Below are 15,074 nucleotides of genomic sequence, written 5' to 3' on the forward strand. Positions count from 1 at the left end.
TGGACTGGGGAATGGGTTTGACAAACCCCAACATGGAGACTGGCTAGAATGAGAATATTTTAGGTCAGTTAAAAGTTTGTTTTTAAATTATATATATATATATATTTTTTATGTATAAACAGCTGCACGTTACACATCCAACATCTACCCTTTCAAATATCCTGTTGTAAAGGAAGGGCAGGTAGGGAGTGAAGGGAGAAAACAGAGGGGGAAAAGCCATCAGATCTGGGCAAGAACTCTACAGTACAATATCCTCTTTGTAAACCTCAGGTACATCAGTACAAAGCCAGAGAAAATTAGGGAGACCTTTAACATGCTGGGATGGCTGAGAGCAACCACGCAGCTAGGTTTTGAAGCCCACCGTTTCCTAGCTCAGTTTGGTGAACAAGGCTTGTCAATACCTGCTTAGGCATACAGATCATCCTGGCTTGAGATACCAGCCAAGCGGTGTTACTTTCATTTCATTCTGGTAGGACAACAGTAGGTCAAACAGGGAGACCTGGCATCTTTATCTCTCAAACCTGCAACACAGTTAACCTCCCAAACATTTCACAGCCGCTATGGAGAAGTTTCTACAGCTGCATCATCTGAAAATTCAGAGCTCTGTAGAACTGACCAAAAGCAGAGATTATGATAAAAGTACAAATGGAAGAAAATACAGCTTTTATTTACATATACACAGTGCATGCAGAGTGCTCCTCTGACTCTACAAGATCTGGCAGCAAGGTGTTGGTGGATGGACCCAGCAGGACTGAAAGGACACTTCAAAACAACGCCTACCTACAGGCTGGGAGCCCTGAAACTATTTAAAAAATGGCACCTGTGACTGACTGCAAACTGGTGAGTGTACATTTGCACACATCCTTTCCTGGTGAAAGTCAGGTGCTCTTGGTTTGGGTTACAAGTGTCATGTGCACAGCCCTGCAATGCATCTTTGGCCTGTAACAATACCAGGAGTTCTTAAAAGCAGAAGCCTCACTCACTGAACTGAAGTCAGAAAGACCAGACTAAAAGTATCTACTTTGCAACTGAACAGTAACAGACGGTGATACCTTCGCTCTCACTCCCACCCTACCCCATAATCTCTACTTTAGGGCAGAACCTCTACAGGAATCGACCCCCCACCCCCCACACCCCTGCATTTCCCCCTCCCCCACACAAAGCCAGTGCATCAGCTGGCTAAGTCAGTCTGACACGCCATGACTTGAAACAGAAGCCCTTTTCTCTTGAGGGAAATAGTACTGCTGTAATTTGAAACATATAAAACGTAATGCTCCACACTCAAGGGCTTGTGGTGCTGGGAACGCAGCCAGCTAAAATTAAGCCAGGCACTCAGTTACAAAAACAAAGTGCTCATAATAAAAATATTTAAATACAACTATTTCCGAATATGAAGTGCAAAGAGGCCATAAGGGATTTCCGCTCCAAGGAACCGCCAATGTCACCAATAACCGTTTCATGGAGGTTACAAACCCTGTCTGCATCAAATCAGCAGTCACCATTTGAACAGAGCCTACCTCCAGAGGTCACGCCAAACACATTTTTTATTTAAGTGAAACCCAAGCATATATTTGCAGCAGAATAAACAAAGGAATGCAATTGTGGTTCCAACAACACAGAAGGGTTTTTAAAGCACTAGCTCTTTTTCCCTCACCACTTGAAATGTTTTCAGCAGAACATTTTCCAAGAAAACAGTGGGAATCTCCATTAAAAGAGGTCATATTGGTCCCTGCAAACAGAGTCTTTTCCAAAGGTCAGCTTCAAAGTAAGCTCTGGGAGAGGGAAGCCACTTGGATATTTTACAACTTGTAGAACACAAAGGAAGTAACTTCTCAAAATATCCAGCCTCTACTGAAACGTGGCTGATAGTCACCTCATGGCGCTTAAGCCCCTTCAGCAAGAAACTACAGGTGATGCATTAGGGGTTGGGAGGCAGGGCAGGTGAAAACGAGAGGACTATCAATTTCTTAAGAACCTTCCACTTCCTCTGATTTTAAGGCCTGTAAGTAAGGAGGCAGTCATAGCTCTTGAACTATTGTAGTCCAGTTTCACATACAATAGATGAAGACATTAGCAGTAGTTATACTTTTCTTATTAAACTACAGTGATGCTTAAATGCAAAAATCATAATTTTACACAAAGTAAACTGATTGAAGGAAGGGGGCGACAAGCTACACATCTCTTGATCTTGCTTGCAACAAACAATCTATCATCAGATAAAAACAGCAGAGAATTATTTTAATCCCCTACAAAATCAAATAGTCGTAAAGAAAGTTTTGCTTTTTTGTTAGATACAACAGGGAGAGGTGGGGCCCAGTAAAAGTGATTAATTTTCATTTAAAGCAAAGGAGGCAAGGCATTGGAATTTGCTCAGTATTGAGAGGTAGGCTTCACTAATAGAAGCAAGCTGGAATGCTAGGGTGTGTGGAAGCATCCCAGAAAGGCTGTACAGTGCTGCAGCTACAGACTGCCCTCTGAAGGGCTTTGGTGGCCACCAAAGCCCTTCAAACAGGCTTCATGGTCAGCAACCAAACACAGGCTTCCTCATGCTTCAAAGGAGAGACAATGGCAAGCTTTGCTGATAAATGGGTTGCAATAATGGCAAAGTCTAGGAGAGACAGGTGTTCCGAGTGGTTCGGGGGCAGGCAAGGGGCACATGGATAAGTGCTGTGAGGACCATGAGTGCCTATCCCAAAGTCAACAGTATGATGTACAGATAACATCCACTCGACACTCCATCCTTTCAAGATTATATAAGTTGACATTGCATCAGAGCTATTCGACATGCTGTGAAGGAACTGTACTGCAAAGAACCTGTTATTAGAGCATTTCAATGTCATACAGAAAAACTGCAAATACTTCTGAAAACAAAACCTGCTACTGATGGAAGCACATCCCATACAACCCTACTGAACAAGTTTACAGTTAATGGGACAAAAACGTATGTCAGAACACAAATGTAGTGGTGGATCAAACAATTGATTGCACTCTATACCAGAAGCAGATTGAAGTCTTCCTGATTTGCTAATCAAGCTGATTAACACAGGAAGCAATGACAGCACTGAAGCAGAGATCAGTTTAACAGCTTTCCAGAGGTTTAGATCACTTGTCTAAATATGTTGGATCTCATAAGAAATCTTGCAGCTGTCCACCGTAGCTCTGTGCATATAACCACGTAAAAGGCTTACCCGCCACAAAAAGTCACACGAAGATAGCATCATGAACAGAATTGCATGCTCAGAAAACAATCCACTGACTGCTTTGCATTAATGGACACAATTTGATCTGTGCTAGAAGTAAATAAAATAGTGTTTTCTTTAACTGGCAAATTTTACAAACAAGGAGGAGGGGTATATTCTTGAAGAAATAATTTGTCAATAAGACTTTAGCTGGTCATGCGATTTGCGGTGTCAAAGCCAGACCAGCAGGTCTTGCACAGGACACAAACAAGCAACATTTAGATCTACAAAACAGTACAAATCAAAGAGGAGTGAAGAAAGGTTTAGAAAAAAAGTTCTCCTCACTCCTAAAAACCCACTGTGCACTGGTTCTTTGAGTGTCTGATGCAGTTCAGGGCGGAATTAAAATTAAAATGCATGATTCCTACTTTGCTGCAGCAACTCTAGAGCCAGAAAGCATCACATTTAGACAAACTTCCTACAAAAGTCAATGTTGCCACAGTCTAAGTGAAGACAAAATAAAACAAATGTAAAAAATGAACTTTTTGTAGACCGCTCAACTATTCTACAAGGTTAAATACATCCAGACAGATGTGAGGTGGGTGCGGTAAGAAACACTTTCTTTTAAAAGTCTCTGCCCTTAAAAGTAGAACAGACTTGGATATAAAATGAACTAGGAAAGTGGGGATTGGGACCAAGGAGAACAGAGTATATAAAAAGTTCTGCTATAAACACAAGGATGTCGCGCACATGTTGGTGTAACACCTACCACTGCCGTGCTTGGGAACTACAAATGCCTTTAGAGGAAAGGGGCAACAAGTCAGCCACAAACAGTCTGTCACATTTCTTTATGTCAGAAACAATCTGAGACGAGCGCAGGAACCACTTTCCCCAAACGAAAAGTGCGTCTGCATGGAGGGCCACAGGAAGAGGGGGCAATGAAGGGTTCAGGGTTGAAAAAATGTAGAGCAGAAGTCAATAATTCGTGACACGGATACACTCCAAGGATATGCAAGTCAATGTCATGTCAATGATCCGTTTTAGTAAGGGATTGAAGTTTGTGGGGCACCCTCTGTGTAGGTCCATCGTTGCGATGAATCCGGCGAGACGGTCAAGCCCCAGATGCCTCTTGCTTTGCAGTGCTTTGTGTACCCAGTAGGGGTTAGACAGGACGGTCCAATATTAAGATGATGTCTAAGCTTTACTCTCCTCCACTTTTGTTGCTTGTGGTTTTATGGCTCCTGTCCGTGTTGGCTTCAGCTGGCTCCCCGAAGACTGCTCTTGCAGTTTGCCAGATCCGGAGCCATTCTTTATTTCCTCACTTCGTTTTACCTGTTGTGGACAGAATAAAAAGTTGGAGTTGGAAAGGGAATGATGGTGGGGACATAGAAGAAATAAAATTAAAGTTAGCAGACAAAACAGGATGGTCACAACAGAATTGGATTAGACTGGTTTTGAACTTGATTGTACATGGAGTAACAGAGGTTCTGTAAAGTGTCCGCTGAGAACTTTCTTATGCTCAATGATAGAGTCTGAGGACCAGATGCACGAACACGCTTTCCCATAGGCACAGAATGGGTAAAACTGTTTGATACATCTGGCCCTAAGTGCCCAAAGGCCCAGCCATACTCTCCTTCCAATTTCTGGCCAGTCAAATTTCAGAAAAAACTTTCACTCTTGCATTTCAGACCTATGCCTAACAATGCAGTACGTTTTTAATGTAAAGATTGACAGAGGGAAAAACTTAAAACAATGATACAATTTAATTATTTGTGGGAGGGGACAATTCTCATCGGAAGAACGACAAGCCTAGCAAGGGGCAGCACTGGACGCTAATTCTGGAATCAGCAGCTTGGACTCCGCACATGTCAAGAGCTTCAGCCACTGCAGTCTCTGTGGTGAGCTTGGAGCAGCACAGCAGGGTCAGAGAGCTACAAAGAAACAGATTAACATGAAGTGCAGATGCCACCAGCAGGACTGCTGCAGTCCCTGCTTCTAAGAATAGGCACACAGTCTGATGGAGAAGTTTTTTCAAAGCCTTATATGAAATTCTAGTGGTGCTTGGGTACTGTAACTGTAGCCTGCTTGTGAAGGCCAGAATTCTCTGCTGCCTGGAAAGGATCTGTACTATACCTGCTGAGCATAGTGTCCGTGCACAGAACTCATGTTGGTGGCTGGTCCGGATCCAGGTGGCTTCCCACTGGGGCTAGCAGAGCTAGGCCTTAAAACAAAAGGGGAGGCATTCAGAATGAAAACACCACAAGACATGAACACAAGCTGGCAAGCAAAGGGAGCAAGAGCTAGTACGCCCAAGCTTACTATGGATAGTGTCCTAAAAGGCAGACTTTGCGGCACCGTCAAAAGTGTCACAATAATAACATTGTAGTGGTATGCCAAGACAGTGACTTTCAGGAAAAATGTCTGGATTACATGTTACCTGAAAGTCTGGCATCTAGTAGAGATTCCACTAAACACATCACAATCTCCATCTGCAACTATTAAGTAATCAGATTCAAGATAGCAATGGAATCTAAAAAAATTAGACTGCCCTCCTACATTCTGCTCCAAAATCTCAGTAACAGGATTGCAGAGACTCTGCCTCAGTTACTCACTGGAACTTCCTGATTCCAGAGTCTTACACCAATCTTTTCAAAAGGAGGCACAAACCAGTCTAAACCAGAAAATATGCATAAACCGGCAAACACACATACTTCTGTGTTAAGAAAGCAACAAATTTAGAAAACAAAATCTTACGGTAAAAGTGGATCTGCTGGGAGTATTTTACTCAGACAGCATTTAATTTCCTAAGGAAATGTCTACAGGATGTTGGCTGCAATATACAACATGGTGGAAGGAATGCTTGACACCCAATATGCCAAAAATGATTGACTGGAACAGGGTCCCGAACGTTTGCCAGTGGCAGCGATTCATTCAAGCATTCTTCCATCCATTTGTTTAATTCAGCAGAAGCCCTAAGTGAAAAGGGTAATCCCCATATATGGGTTCCAAACTTGCTGTACTACAGGACTTGAATTATGCATCACTGACTAGGGGGACTAAATCGGTCTGAAGTTCCTTGTGTTCCCATCTTGAGGGGCCTGGTCTGGCAGCTCAGGATAAACTATTCCTCTTGGAGCAAGATTAAGGTTGATTTTCAGAAGGTGGTCTGGTGTGTGGAAAAAGAGTGGACTAGACGGCGGTTAATATTAATTCAAACATTCCTTCCATCGCTTGCTTCGTTGCTACAGGATGTTGGTGGCCATCAACTACAGACTTTACAAATTAATGCTTAGTACAGACTATTTTCCCCAGAACAAGGGCACACACTAAAGGTGGCCGGAAAGCAGAAGATCAAATGTAAAATTCCTGTTGATAGTTCAGGTAGTTAATGCTTACTGCCTTTCATACAATATTTCAAGATGGCAACTTTAGAATTTTCCATTTGCCCAATTTAAGTGAAACAGGATGTTAAACCCAGAAAGAACAAAGTTATATCTGCTGGAGTAAGGAAATATTACTTACCCTGTACGCATCTGTTCACAGGGTAAATTCAGAGGTCGCAAACCTTGTGGTGGTCAGACCACAGATATTTGGTATGGGCCTGGGGAAAGTTTTGGAACGCCATCAGTTCCATTACAGAGTGCATTCTCTGTGCAGAAATGAAAGATGTGGGACACGTGTTGCCGAATAAGGATCAAAGCTCTAACAGATGTGAGTTGATCGAAAAGTCTGTCTCTGAAGGTTGGCGCCACGAAGAACATGACTGAGGATTGGAGTTTATTGGAGTGTACCTTGTGCTTCAAAGAAAAACTTGCAAACGTCTGAGCCAAAACTAGATGGCAGGAGTGCGCAGAGCATGTGCACCTACAGCCACACATGCTACGAACAAACTGCTTCTCTAGAAAGCATGCATGGCTTCATGGAAAGGAGAAAAATGGAAGGTTTGTAGAGTAAATCCAGCAGGGCTGCCAGTGGAAGAGCTAAAGGAAATCCACTACCTGACTAGATGGGAAATTCTCTAAATGTTGTGGGTGACCAACCTAATTCAGTCAAGATTTTCCCTCTTGACTAGAAATATTTAACAAGCATTTGCAATGCAATCGGTCTCGGCTTTGGGACCGTATAAGTATTTAGAAATTGCAACACATTATTTTTGGTGCTACATCTACTGTTCTTTAACGTGGAAGCTTTGACACTACTAGGCACATTAATGCACTGCATTAAGAAGTACTTATCTAAAGTGTTATTTTTGTACAAGTGTTAATTTGAACTTTTATATCTGGAGTGCTTTCATACACATTTTTTTAAATAATAAGCAAGCCAGGTGTGTGGTAGAACAGGAATCAAATAGTTGGGAGTAGTACAATCTCTACAAGGCAATCCTAAAAAATGGAACATTGTCCAAACAAATCGTGAAGGAAAAAAAAAAGCATTCCTGTACCCTAGAATATCTGTAATGGTTTGTAAATGCAGAGACACCTGGACCAGGCAAAGAGTTTTGACTAGGTGAGAGAAAGTGGCTCTATATATACCAGACCAGAATAAATGTAAATGTAAATGTACATGTATTTATATAGCGCAAATCACCGACACGGTATCTAAGCGCTTGCTTAGGGAACCCGTCCTGGTATTCCCCTGTGAGATACCCCGGCAGGGTTTCCACAAGGTGAAAGCCAGGCATCCCGCCGCGAGGGGCCGTAGTGGAGATTAAGCAAGCTATTGCCCAGAGTCGCAGAGTGTGACCCCATGAGTCGAGTAGGCACCGGAGCGAGAATTGTCAAGTCCGTGGAATTTTTTAGCCCGAGACCCACCGAAGCGGGGAACCGAACCCTGGTCCACGGTTGATCTCAGCTTCCGGGTCTGCCGCCTCTAACCACTGAGCCACGCTTCTCCACAAGGTACAGTGTGTATAGAGTCCACAAACCTCATAGGTATAACAGAGGTTAAAGCCAGGGTTGACCTTACTCTCCAAAGTGGTAGCTTGGTCGAGCAGTAAGGCAGTACCAGAGGACAGTGTAAAGCATTTGTTGTACACACTCAGTCAGCAAAAGGTTTCACACACTCAAAGACTGAACTCCAGGCCAATTGTTTTTATAGCAAAGATATAGTTGTTTTATTTTGACAACCAACAGGTATCAACATATACTGTTCTCAATATGTGAGGTCTCAGATGAGTACTTTGCAGAAAGGCAATAAACGTTGTAAACACAATCGGTACAGGGGTTGCAGTAGGCAACACAATTCTACACACAATTTAGCATTGAGCTCAATGGGTTTTCCTAAATAAACACAGTTGATTACTTTGTAGATTACTTTGGTAGTTCCAGGACTGGATCCAAGATTCAGTCCTGGGGTCTAAGCTGAAAACAATTTAGTAAAAACGTTTTAGGTATTGCAGTTATTTTTCAGGAATATAAAGCTATTTTAAAAGTTCACACTTAGAAACTTTTCAACAGAAATCTGGCAATGTTATCCAATGGGAGAAAATTCAGGTTGCAGGTAAAGTACGATCTCGTTACTTTTGTAATCCAGTACTGGTCTCCTAGGTCCAGCACTGGGGTCTCAACTTAAAACAGGTAAGTAATTACGTTTCAGTATTTCGTATGATTTTTAAAGAATATTTCAAGTTTTCAAAAGTAGACAGAAGAAATTTCAAAGAAAAGCAGACAATGGATTCCTACGGAGAGAATTCAGGTTACTAGTAAACCCGGTAAGGATTACTTTTGCGGTTCAGTATTGGGCTACAAGGTAGAGTACTGGCTTCTCTCCTGATCACAGGTGAGTACTTCGGAATTCAGTTGATTGTCTATGAATATTTCAAGTTTCCAAAACTTCACACTTAAAAGATTTTTCGAGTCAAGGCAGTCAATGTTATCCAATGGCAGGTAAGTTAGTTGCTGGTTTCCAGGTGAGTACTCGACTGGTGAAGTTAAGGTCTGGGCATACACTCGGGTGTCCCCTGGGGTCAGGTAGGTACAGTTGGTTCACCCTCAGTGGCGGCCGCGTGCAGAGGTAGTTAGGCCCAATGTTATCCGGGGGCCTCCGGTTGGTGGCTGCTGGCTAGCAGGCCATGCGGCTGTGGGAGCAGGGCTCCTGGTCACTTACTCAGGGCAAATGGGGAAGTAGGATAGGGCAAAGGAGCACGGCCAGCGGCACTAGGGCGGCTGGGTGCAGGGTGCTTTTGAGCCATCAGGCGCTCAATGTTATTCAATGGGAAATTTAACAAACGAACAAAGGCTGCAGGTTCGGCGACGGAGACTCTTCAGGGGCGACCACCACTTCGAGAGTTAAGTTGGGATCTTGGAGCACAGGTAGGTACCCCAAAGGAAGGCAAAGAGTGCACAGGATGAATGTTGGTAGAGGCACACCAGTGACAGAACCTCTTCCACTTTAGCTTGTAAGTCTTTACTGTGGACGGAGCTCTTGCATTGGCAAGAACGTCTCTACATGCTGGAGAAATATTCAAATGGGCAAATTCAAGGTGCTCAGGTTCCATGCTGATAATTTGAGAGAGGATGGGTCCGGATGACAGATCTGACCCTCGTCCATTGTGAGGAGATCCGCTCGAGGACGAAGGAGGATGGGTTCGCACTGTGAAAGAAGCAGCAGCTCCGAGAACCATGCTTGTCGAGGCAATCTGGGAGCGATCAGGAGTGTGGCACGGCTGTCTCCGCATTTTCCACAACACTTGCGGAACCAGTGGAATCGATGGAAAAGCGTAGGCGAATAGCTAGCACCAGTCCATCAAAAGGGCACTCCTGCATGACCCTTGATGGGGAAGCCAAGTTGCATAAGACGGGCATTTCCGGTTCACATGGCTCGCAAACAGATCCATGTTCGGGCAACCCCACAGCAGAAAGATGAAGTCCAGAGTAGGCTGATACAACTCCCATTCGTGGGTCGAGGACGCGGAGCTGCTGAGGGAGTCCGCCAGGATGTTGGAGATGCCTGGTAGGTGAACCACAGTCAAGGTTATCTGGTGACGGAGCACCCAGTCCCAAATGCTCTGTGCCAACTGAGAAAGGAGCGGCGACTTGGTGCCGCCCTGTTCATTCACATAGTGCATACTGGTGGTATTGTCTGTATGAATGAGTACATACTTTCCCTGGAGCAGACTATGGATCAACTTGAGCACCAAGAAAATGGCCATGAGTTCCAGTATGTTGATGTGCCAGGAATGCGGAGCCAGAGTCCACTTGCCTTTTATGGAAAGCCCCTGAAGATGTGCGCCCCAGCCGTCCAGAGAGGAGTCTGTGGTAAGGATGAGCTCCGGAGCAACAGTTCGGAAAGAAGTACCGGCAGCGATGTTTGACGGTTGAGCCCAAAGGAGAGCGGACCTCATCCGAGCGGTCACCCAGACCAGATCGTTGAAAGCCAGTGACCTGACTCCACTGCTTGTCCAGTTCCTCCTGAATTGGGAGACTCTTGAGCCTGCAATTTGGGATCAGGGAGATGCAGGAGGATGCCATCCCGAGAAAAGATTTCAATACACAAACGGAAACGGACCCTTTTGAACGGATGAGTCACCAGACTTAAGATCCGCAGCGGACGCTCGGGAGACACGGATGCCTTCGCCAGCGAAGTATTCAGAGTGGCGCCTAGAAAAGTCCTGCAGGAGCTGGATCGACCTGAGACTTCTGGGTGTTGATGGACAGACCGAGAGAGTGGAATAGAGTCATGCAGAATTGAGTGTCCAGAGACGCTTGGTGACGAGATTGCGACTTGATGAGACAGTCGTTCAGGTAGGGAAAGATTTGGACACTTCAAACACAGATATGCCTCCACCGGAGCCAGGACTTTCGTGAAGACACGAGAGGCGGGCGAAGGCCGAAAGGCAGAACCTTGAATTGAAAGTCTTTGCGGCCCACCCGGAAGCGCAAGAACTTCCTGTGTCTTGAAGTATCGGCACGTGGAAATAAGCGTCCTGTAGATCGATGGTGGTCATGAAATCGTCCTTCGAGAGAAGGCAGAGAATTTCCACGAGTGTGAGCATGCCAAAGGATTGGCACTTCAGATACTTGTTTAAAACTCTTAAGTCGAGGATCGGACGCCATTCTCCGGACTTGTTGAGAACAAGGAAAAAACGGGAATAGAATCCCATCCCCTTCTGAGACTTCTGAACCACTTCAATGGCACCTTTCTGAATCATGAGTCTAATCTGTTGGAAACGCTCCTTGAGGTGCGCCGGAGGCGGACCAGAATAAAGGGGGGGGAGGAGGGGCGAGGGGGGAGTGTTTGGAGGGAATTTGACAAACTCCAAAGCAAGGCCCTTTGATACAATGTCCAGTACCCAACCGTCTGAGGTGATCGAATCTCCCTCTTCTTTTCCAATTGGTCTTCAACCTCCAACTTTGAGCGGGGAAAGAAAGACATTGCTTCTTAGAAGCGGAGCCCCTGTAGGAAGACTTCCCTCTATAGGATTTTGAAGACTACTGTCGATAGGACTGCTGCGGCTGGGAGGAATACCTCGGATTGCTTTGGCCGTAGGAGCGGTACTGGTTGGATCCACCGCGAAAAGAAGAGGCGCCGCGTCCGCGTGCACCACGAATAGGCTGTTTGCGAAACTGTAAAGTGCCCATGGCACGAGCAGTCTCGGTATCCTTCTTTATAGTCTTAAGTGCGTCGTCCACATGCTGGCCTAAGAGCGATTCGCCATCATAGGGCATGTCGAGGATCTTCGCCTGAACCTCCTGGCGAAAAGAGGTGGAACGCAGCCAGCCCTGACGACGCAAAACGGCAGCCCCCGCAAGCTGACGAAAGCCAGTGCATGCGATGTCCACAGAGCAGTCGATGATATCTGATGACTCTCTCTCACTCATGAAGAATCTTGAGAGCCTCTGCTCTGGAGGACTCAGGATTGAGGTTGATAAAGGGAGACATATCTGACCACATTTGGCGGTCATAGTGCCCTAGAATGGCCAGAGAATTAGCAGCCCTCACAGTGGTAGAAGCCATAGTGGAGAATTTTCATCCGATGGCATCAAGATGACGTCCCTCACGGTCAGGAGGAGCAGTAATAGGAGAAGACTGATTCCTGGATAGACGTTGTGCGGCCTGGGTAATTATGGAATCAGGTTTAGGTTGCGCCACCAGGCAAGCTGGAGAACCCTATATTTCTTCTCCAAACGAGGAAGGATAGAATTTGGTGTCTGCATCAGTTTGACGCCCTCATTCCAGATGAAATCAATTATGGGCACTGCCCGGACCGGTTTAAACGGTTGTGTCTTGAAGTCATAAAGAAAACAGTCCTCATCTTTTGCAAGCATAGGGAGCTTGAAGCGCAGCGCCGCTCTTTCCATAATTTGGTGAAAACCTGCTATATCCACCGGTGGGAATCCCCTGGACCCGACGGTGGCGGCGACGGCGTCGTCTGGATGTGGTAATCGTACCAATCAGCCATGTTCCCATCATCATCATCGTCCTCAACTTCACCGTCTTCCCGATCTGGGCGAACGTCATCATCCTTGTAAACAGTGGCATGATTCTGAATAGAGGCTGTAGGTGGCGCAGATGACGGAGACGGCTCTGGCATGACAGTAGAAGGAGGCATCGCTGTAGCTGCAGGCACTGCAGGCTGAGGAGACCTCTGATGAGAAGTTGGAAATCGCCTATTGTCATCTTCCAACATATATTGAAGATTGGAAATGAGGGAGAGCGGTATTTGTGCTGTGGGAACCTGAACAGAAGGTTCCTCCTCATGGTAGCAAGGATCTTCCTGATCATCCTCATAGTCCTGACACTTAATAACCAGTTCCGAAGGGCTTCGAGCTGCCCGGAATCTGTCATCGTCGTCCTCATCAGAACCAGAGTCAGGCTCCGAACCAGTTGCAAAGAGAGGAGATGAAGGCTGCGAGTGGTGTGGAATGGGAATCTGATCCAATGGCACACGCCAACGGTGGTGCAGAGGGTCAACAGCAGCAGCTGAGGATGAAAATGGCACCAGCGGAATCGATGCGAAAGAAGAAGTAGACGATAACACCGTCGACGGGACATCCACGGTCTACGAAGCCGCCGATGAAACCGCCGACGGCAAATTCACAATCGTCGACAAAGCTGTCGTCGACGGAGCCACCAGTAGTCTAGAACCAGAACCAGTAGTCGACGGAGCAGTCGTCGACTGAGCAACCGTCGACGAAGAGGCTCTCTTCATAGAGGACGTCGATGAAGATAGTGATGTCAACGAGACTCCCTTCTTAGACGTCGACGAGTAGATTGGAATCGTCGACGAAACAGATTTAAAACTTACAGACACCATCGCAGACACTGGCGTAGTCGACGAAGCCGCAGTCGACGACCTGCTGGCAGAAGTCGTAGTCACTGTCGTCGTCAAGGAGGTAGAGACGCCAGATTTTGTCAGAGCGACCGTTGACGATTTTGTGCGTTTTTTAAGGGAAACATGCGCAGAAGGAGCCGTGGACGCCTGAGAGTCAGATCTCGATGGTGTAGGCATAGCAGGAAGAGGAGAAGACACAGCAGGAGCCTTTTGAAGGTCAAGCTTCTTTTTCTTCAGGAAAGGAGATGGCAAATCCTGCACACTGCTATGCTTAGAAGTGGCTCTAGTCCCAACTGACGCAAGGCTTTCCGCATCAGAAAGGTGAATCCTTCTCCTTCAACCTCTGCAACCACAGGAGGAGACGCCCCTCCCTGTCCTTAAGGGTCTTGGTGGACAAAGTCCTGCAAATGTTACATTTGCCTACCTCATGCTCTGGATAAAAGGCAATAAATACACTTCTTGTGAGGGTCCTCTGAGCAGAGCCGCAACTTCCCACAAGACTTCTTACTTGAAGACATCCCAAAAATTGAAGAAATCCACAAGGAAGTAGAAGAAAACTGAGCAGAGCTCAGGGAGACGCCCTTCACACGACGTCCGGTAGAAAATCTGAGGGCCTGAGCCTCTGAGGAGAAGGTTTTAGAGGGGTGCTTGCGCCTGATTGGCTGTAGTTTGGACTAACATATTGACTTGGATAGGTTATGAGAGTACTTTTTCTTCTAATGTATTCCTATGTGTTAATGCTAACCTTGGTACTCATAAGTATTTATGGTTTTAGAATGTACGCAATTATGTTTTTATATACATATATTGTTGGTTTTATTGCCAATTTATTTACCGTGGGGCTCCCACTTGGACGACGGGGAATATTAAAGCATATGAATCTATGAAAGACACCCCAATACTGGAGAAGTGGGATACCTTTGCTGGGTTGTAGTGAGTAAATCTGAGGAGGAGGCGTCGCTAAAAAAAAGATTGTCGCACCGGGCGCCACCATCCCTGCTTGGAGAACATTAACAAACATGGAATAGGATGTAGCAGTTATTCTACCAGGCATCCACAATGAACACATGTACTAAAGTGGCTTTGTATATACTGGACCAAAGTAAGGTACAGAGTCCACAGTCCCCAGAGGTATGGCAGAGGCTAAAGTTAGATATAACCTTACTCTCTAAAGTAGTTGCTTGGTCGAGCAGTAAAGCAGTATCAGAGGATACCTTTGTTTTACACACTCAGTCAGCAAATGGTCTCACACATTCAAGAACTGAACTCTAGGCCAATGGTTTTGTATCAAAATATATAGTTTTATTTTAGAACCAACAAGGTATAAAAATATACTTCCTCAGAATGATTTACTTTAAATACTTTGTAAATAGGCAACAAACTTTTTAAGTACAGTAGTTACAGTTGTTGCAATGGGCAACACAATTTCAAACAATGCAACATGGACCTCAATGGTAATTTGTAGTCAAATTCAATTAGTTACTTTATTGATTACTTTTCTAACCACAGGACTGGATCCTAGATTCAGTCCTGGGACATCTCCTGTAAACAGTTGAATAAAACCGTTTTGGTTACAGTAGTGATCTATAAGGAATTTTATTGTATTTTAAAAGTTGACACTT

At 45.2% G+C, this 15,074-nt stretch overlaps 1 protein-coding gene across 6 annotated transcripts in view; it reads right to left on the minus strand.

Moving 5' to 3' along the window:
* Nucleotides 1-646: 646 nt before the first annotated feature.
* Nucleotides 647-15,074, minus strand: part of PRRC2B (proline rich coiled-coil 2B) — a 549,871-nt gene continuing 535,443 nt past the window's right edge. For 3 of the 6 annotated variants that reach the window (XM_078646193.1, XM_078646192.1, XM_078646191.1), the window contains 2 exons: nucleotides 5,313-5,400; nucleotides 647-4,511 (listed from right to left, as the gene is read on the minus strand). In XM_078646193.1, coding sequence (XP_078502319.1) covers nucleotides 4,374-4,511; nucleotides 5,313-5,400 — 226 coding nt within the window. In that variant the 3' untranslated portion in view covers nucleotides 647-4,373. The remainder of the gene's footprint in view (nucleotides 4,512-5,312; nucleotides 5,401-15,074) is intronic. The other 3 variants (XM_078646195.1, XM_078646194.1, XM_078646196.1) reach the window with 2 other exon arrangements.

This window comes from Lissotriton helveticus, chromosome 5_1 (genome assembly GCF_964261635.1).
Source record: "Lissotriton helveticus chromosome 5_1, aLisHel1.1, whole genome shotgun sequence".
NCBI lineage: Eukaryota > Metazoa > Chordata > Amphibia > Caudata > Salamandridae > Lissotriton > Lissotriton helveticus.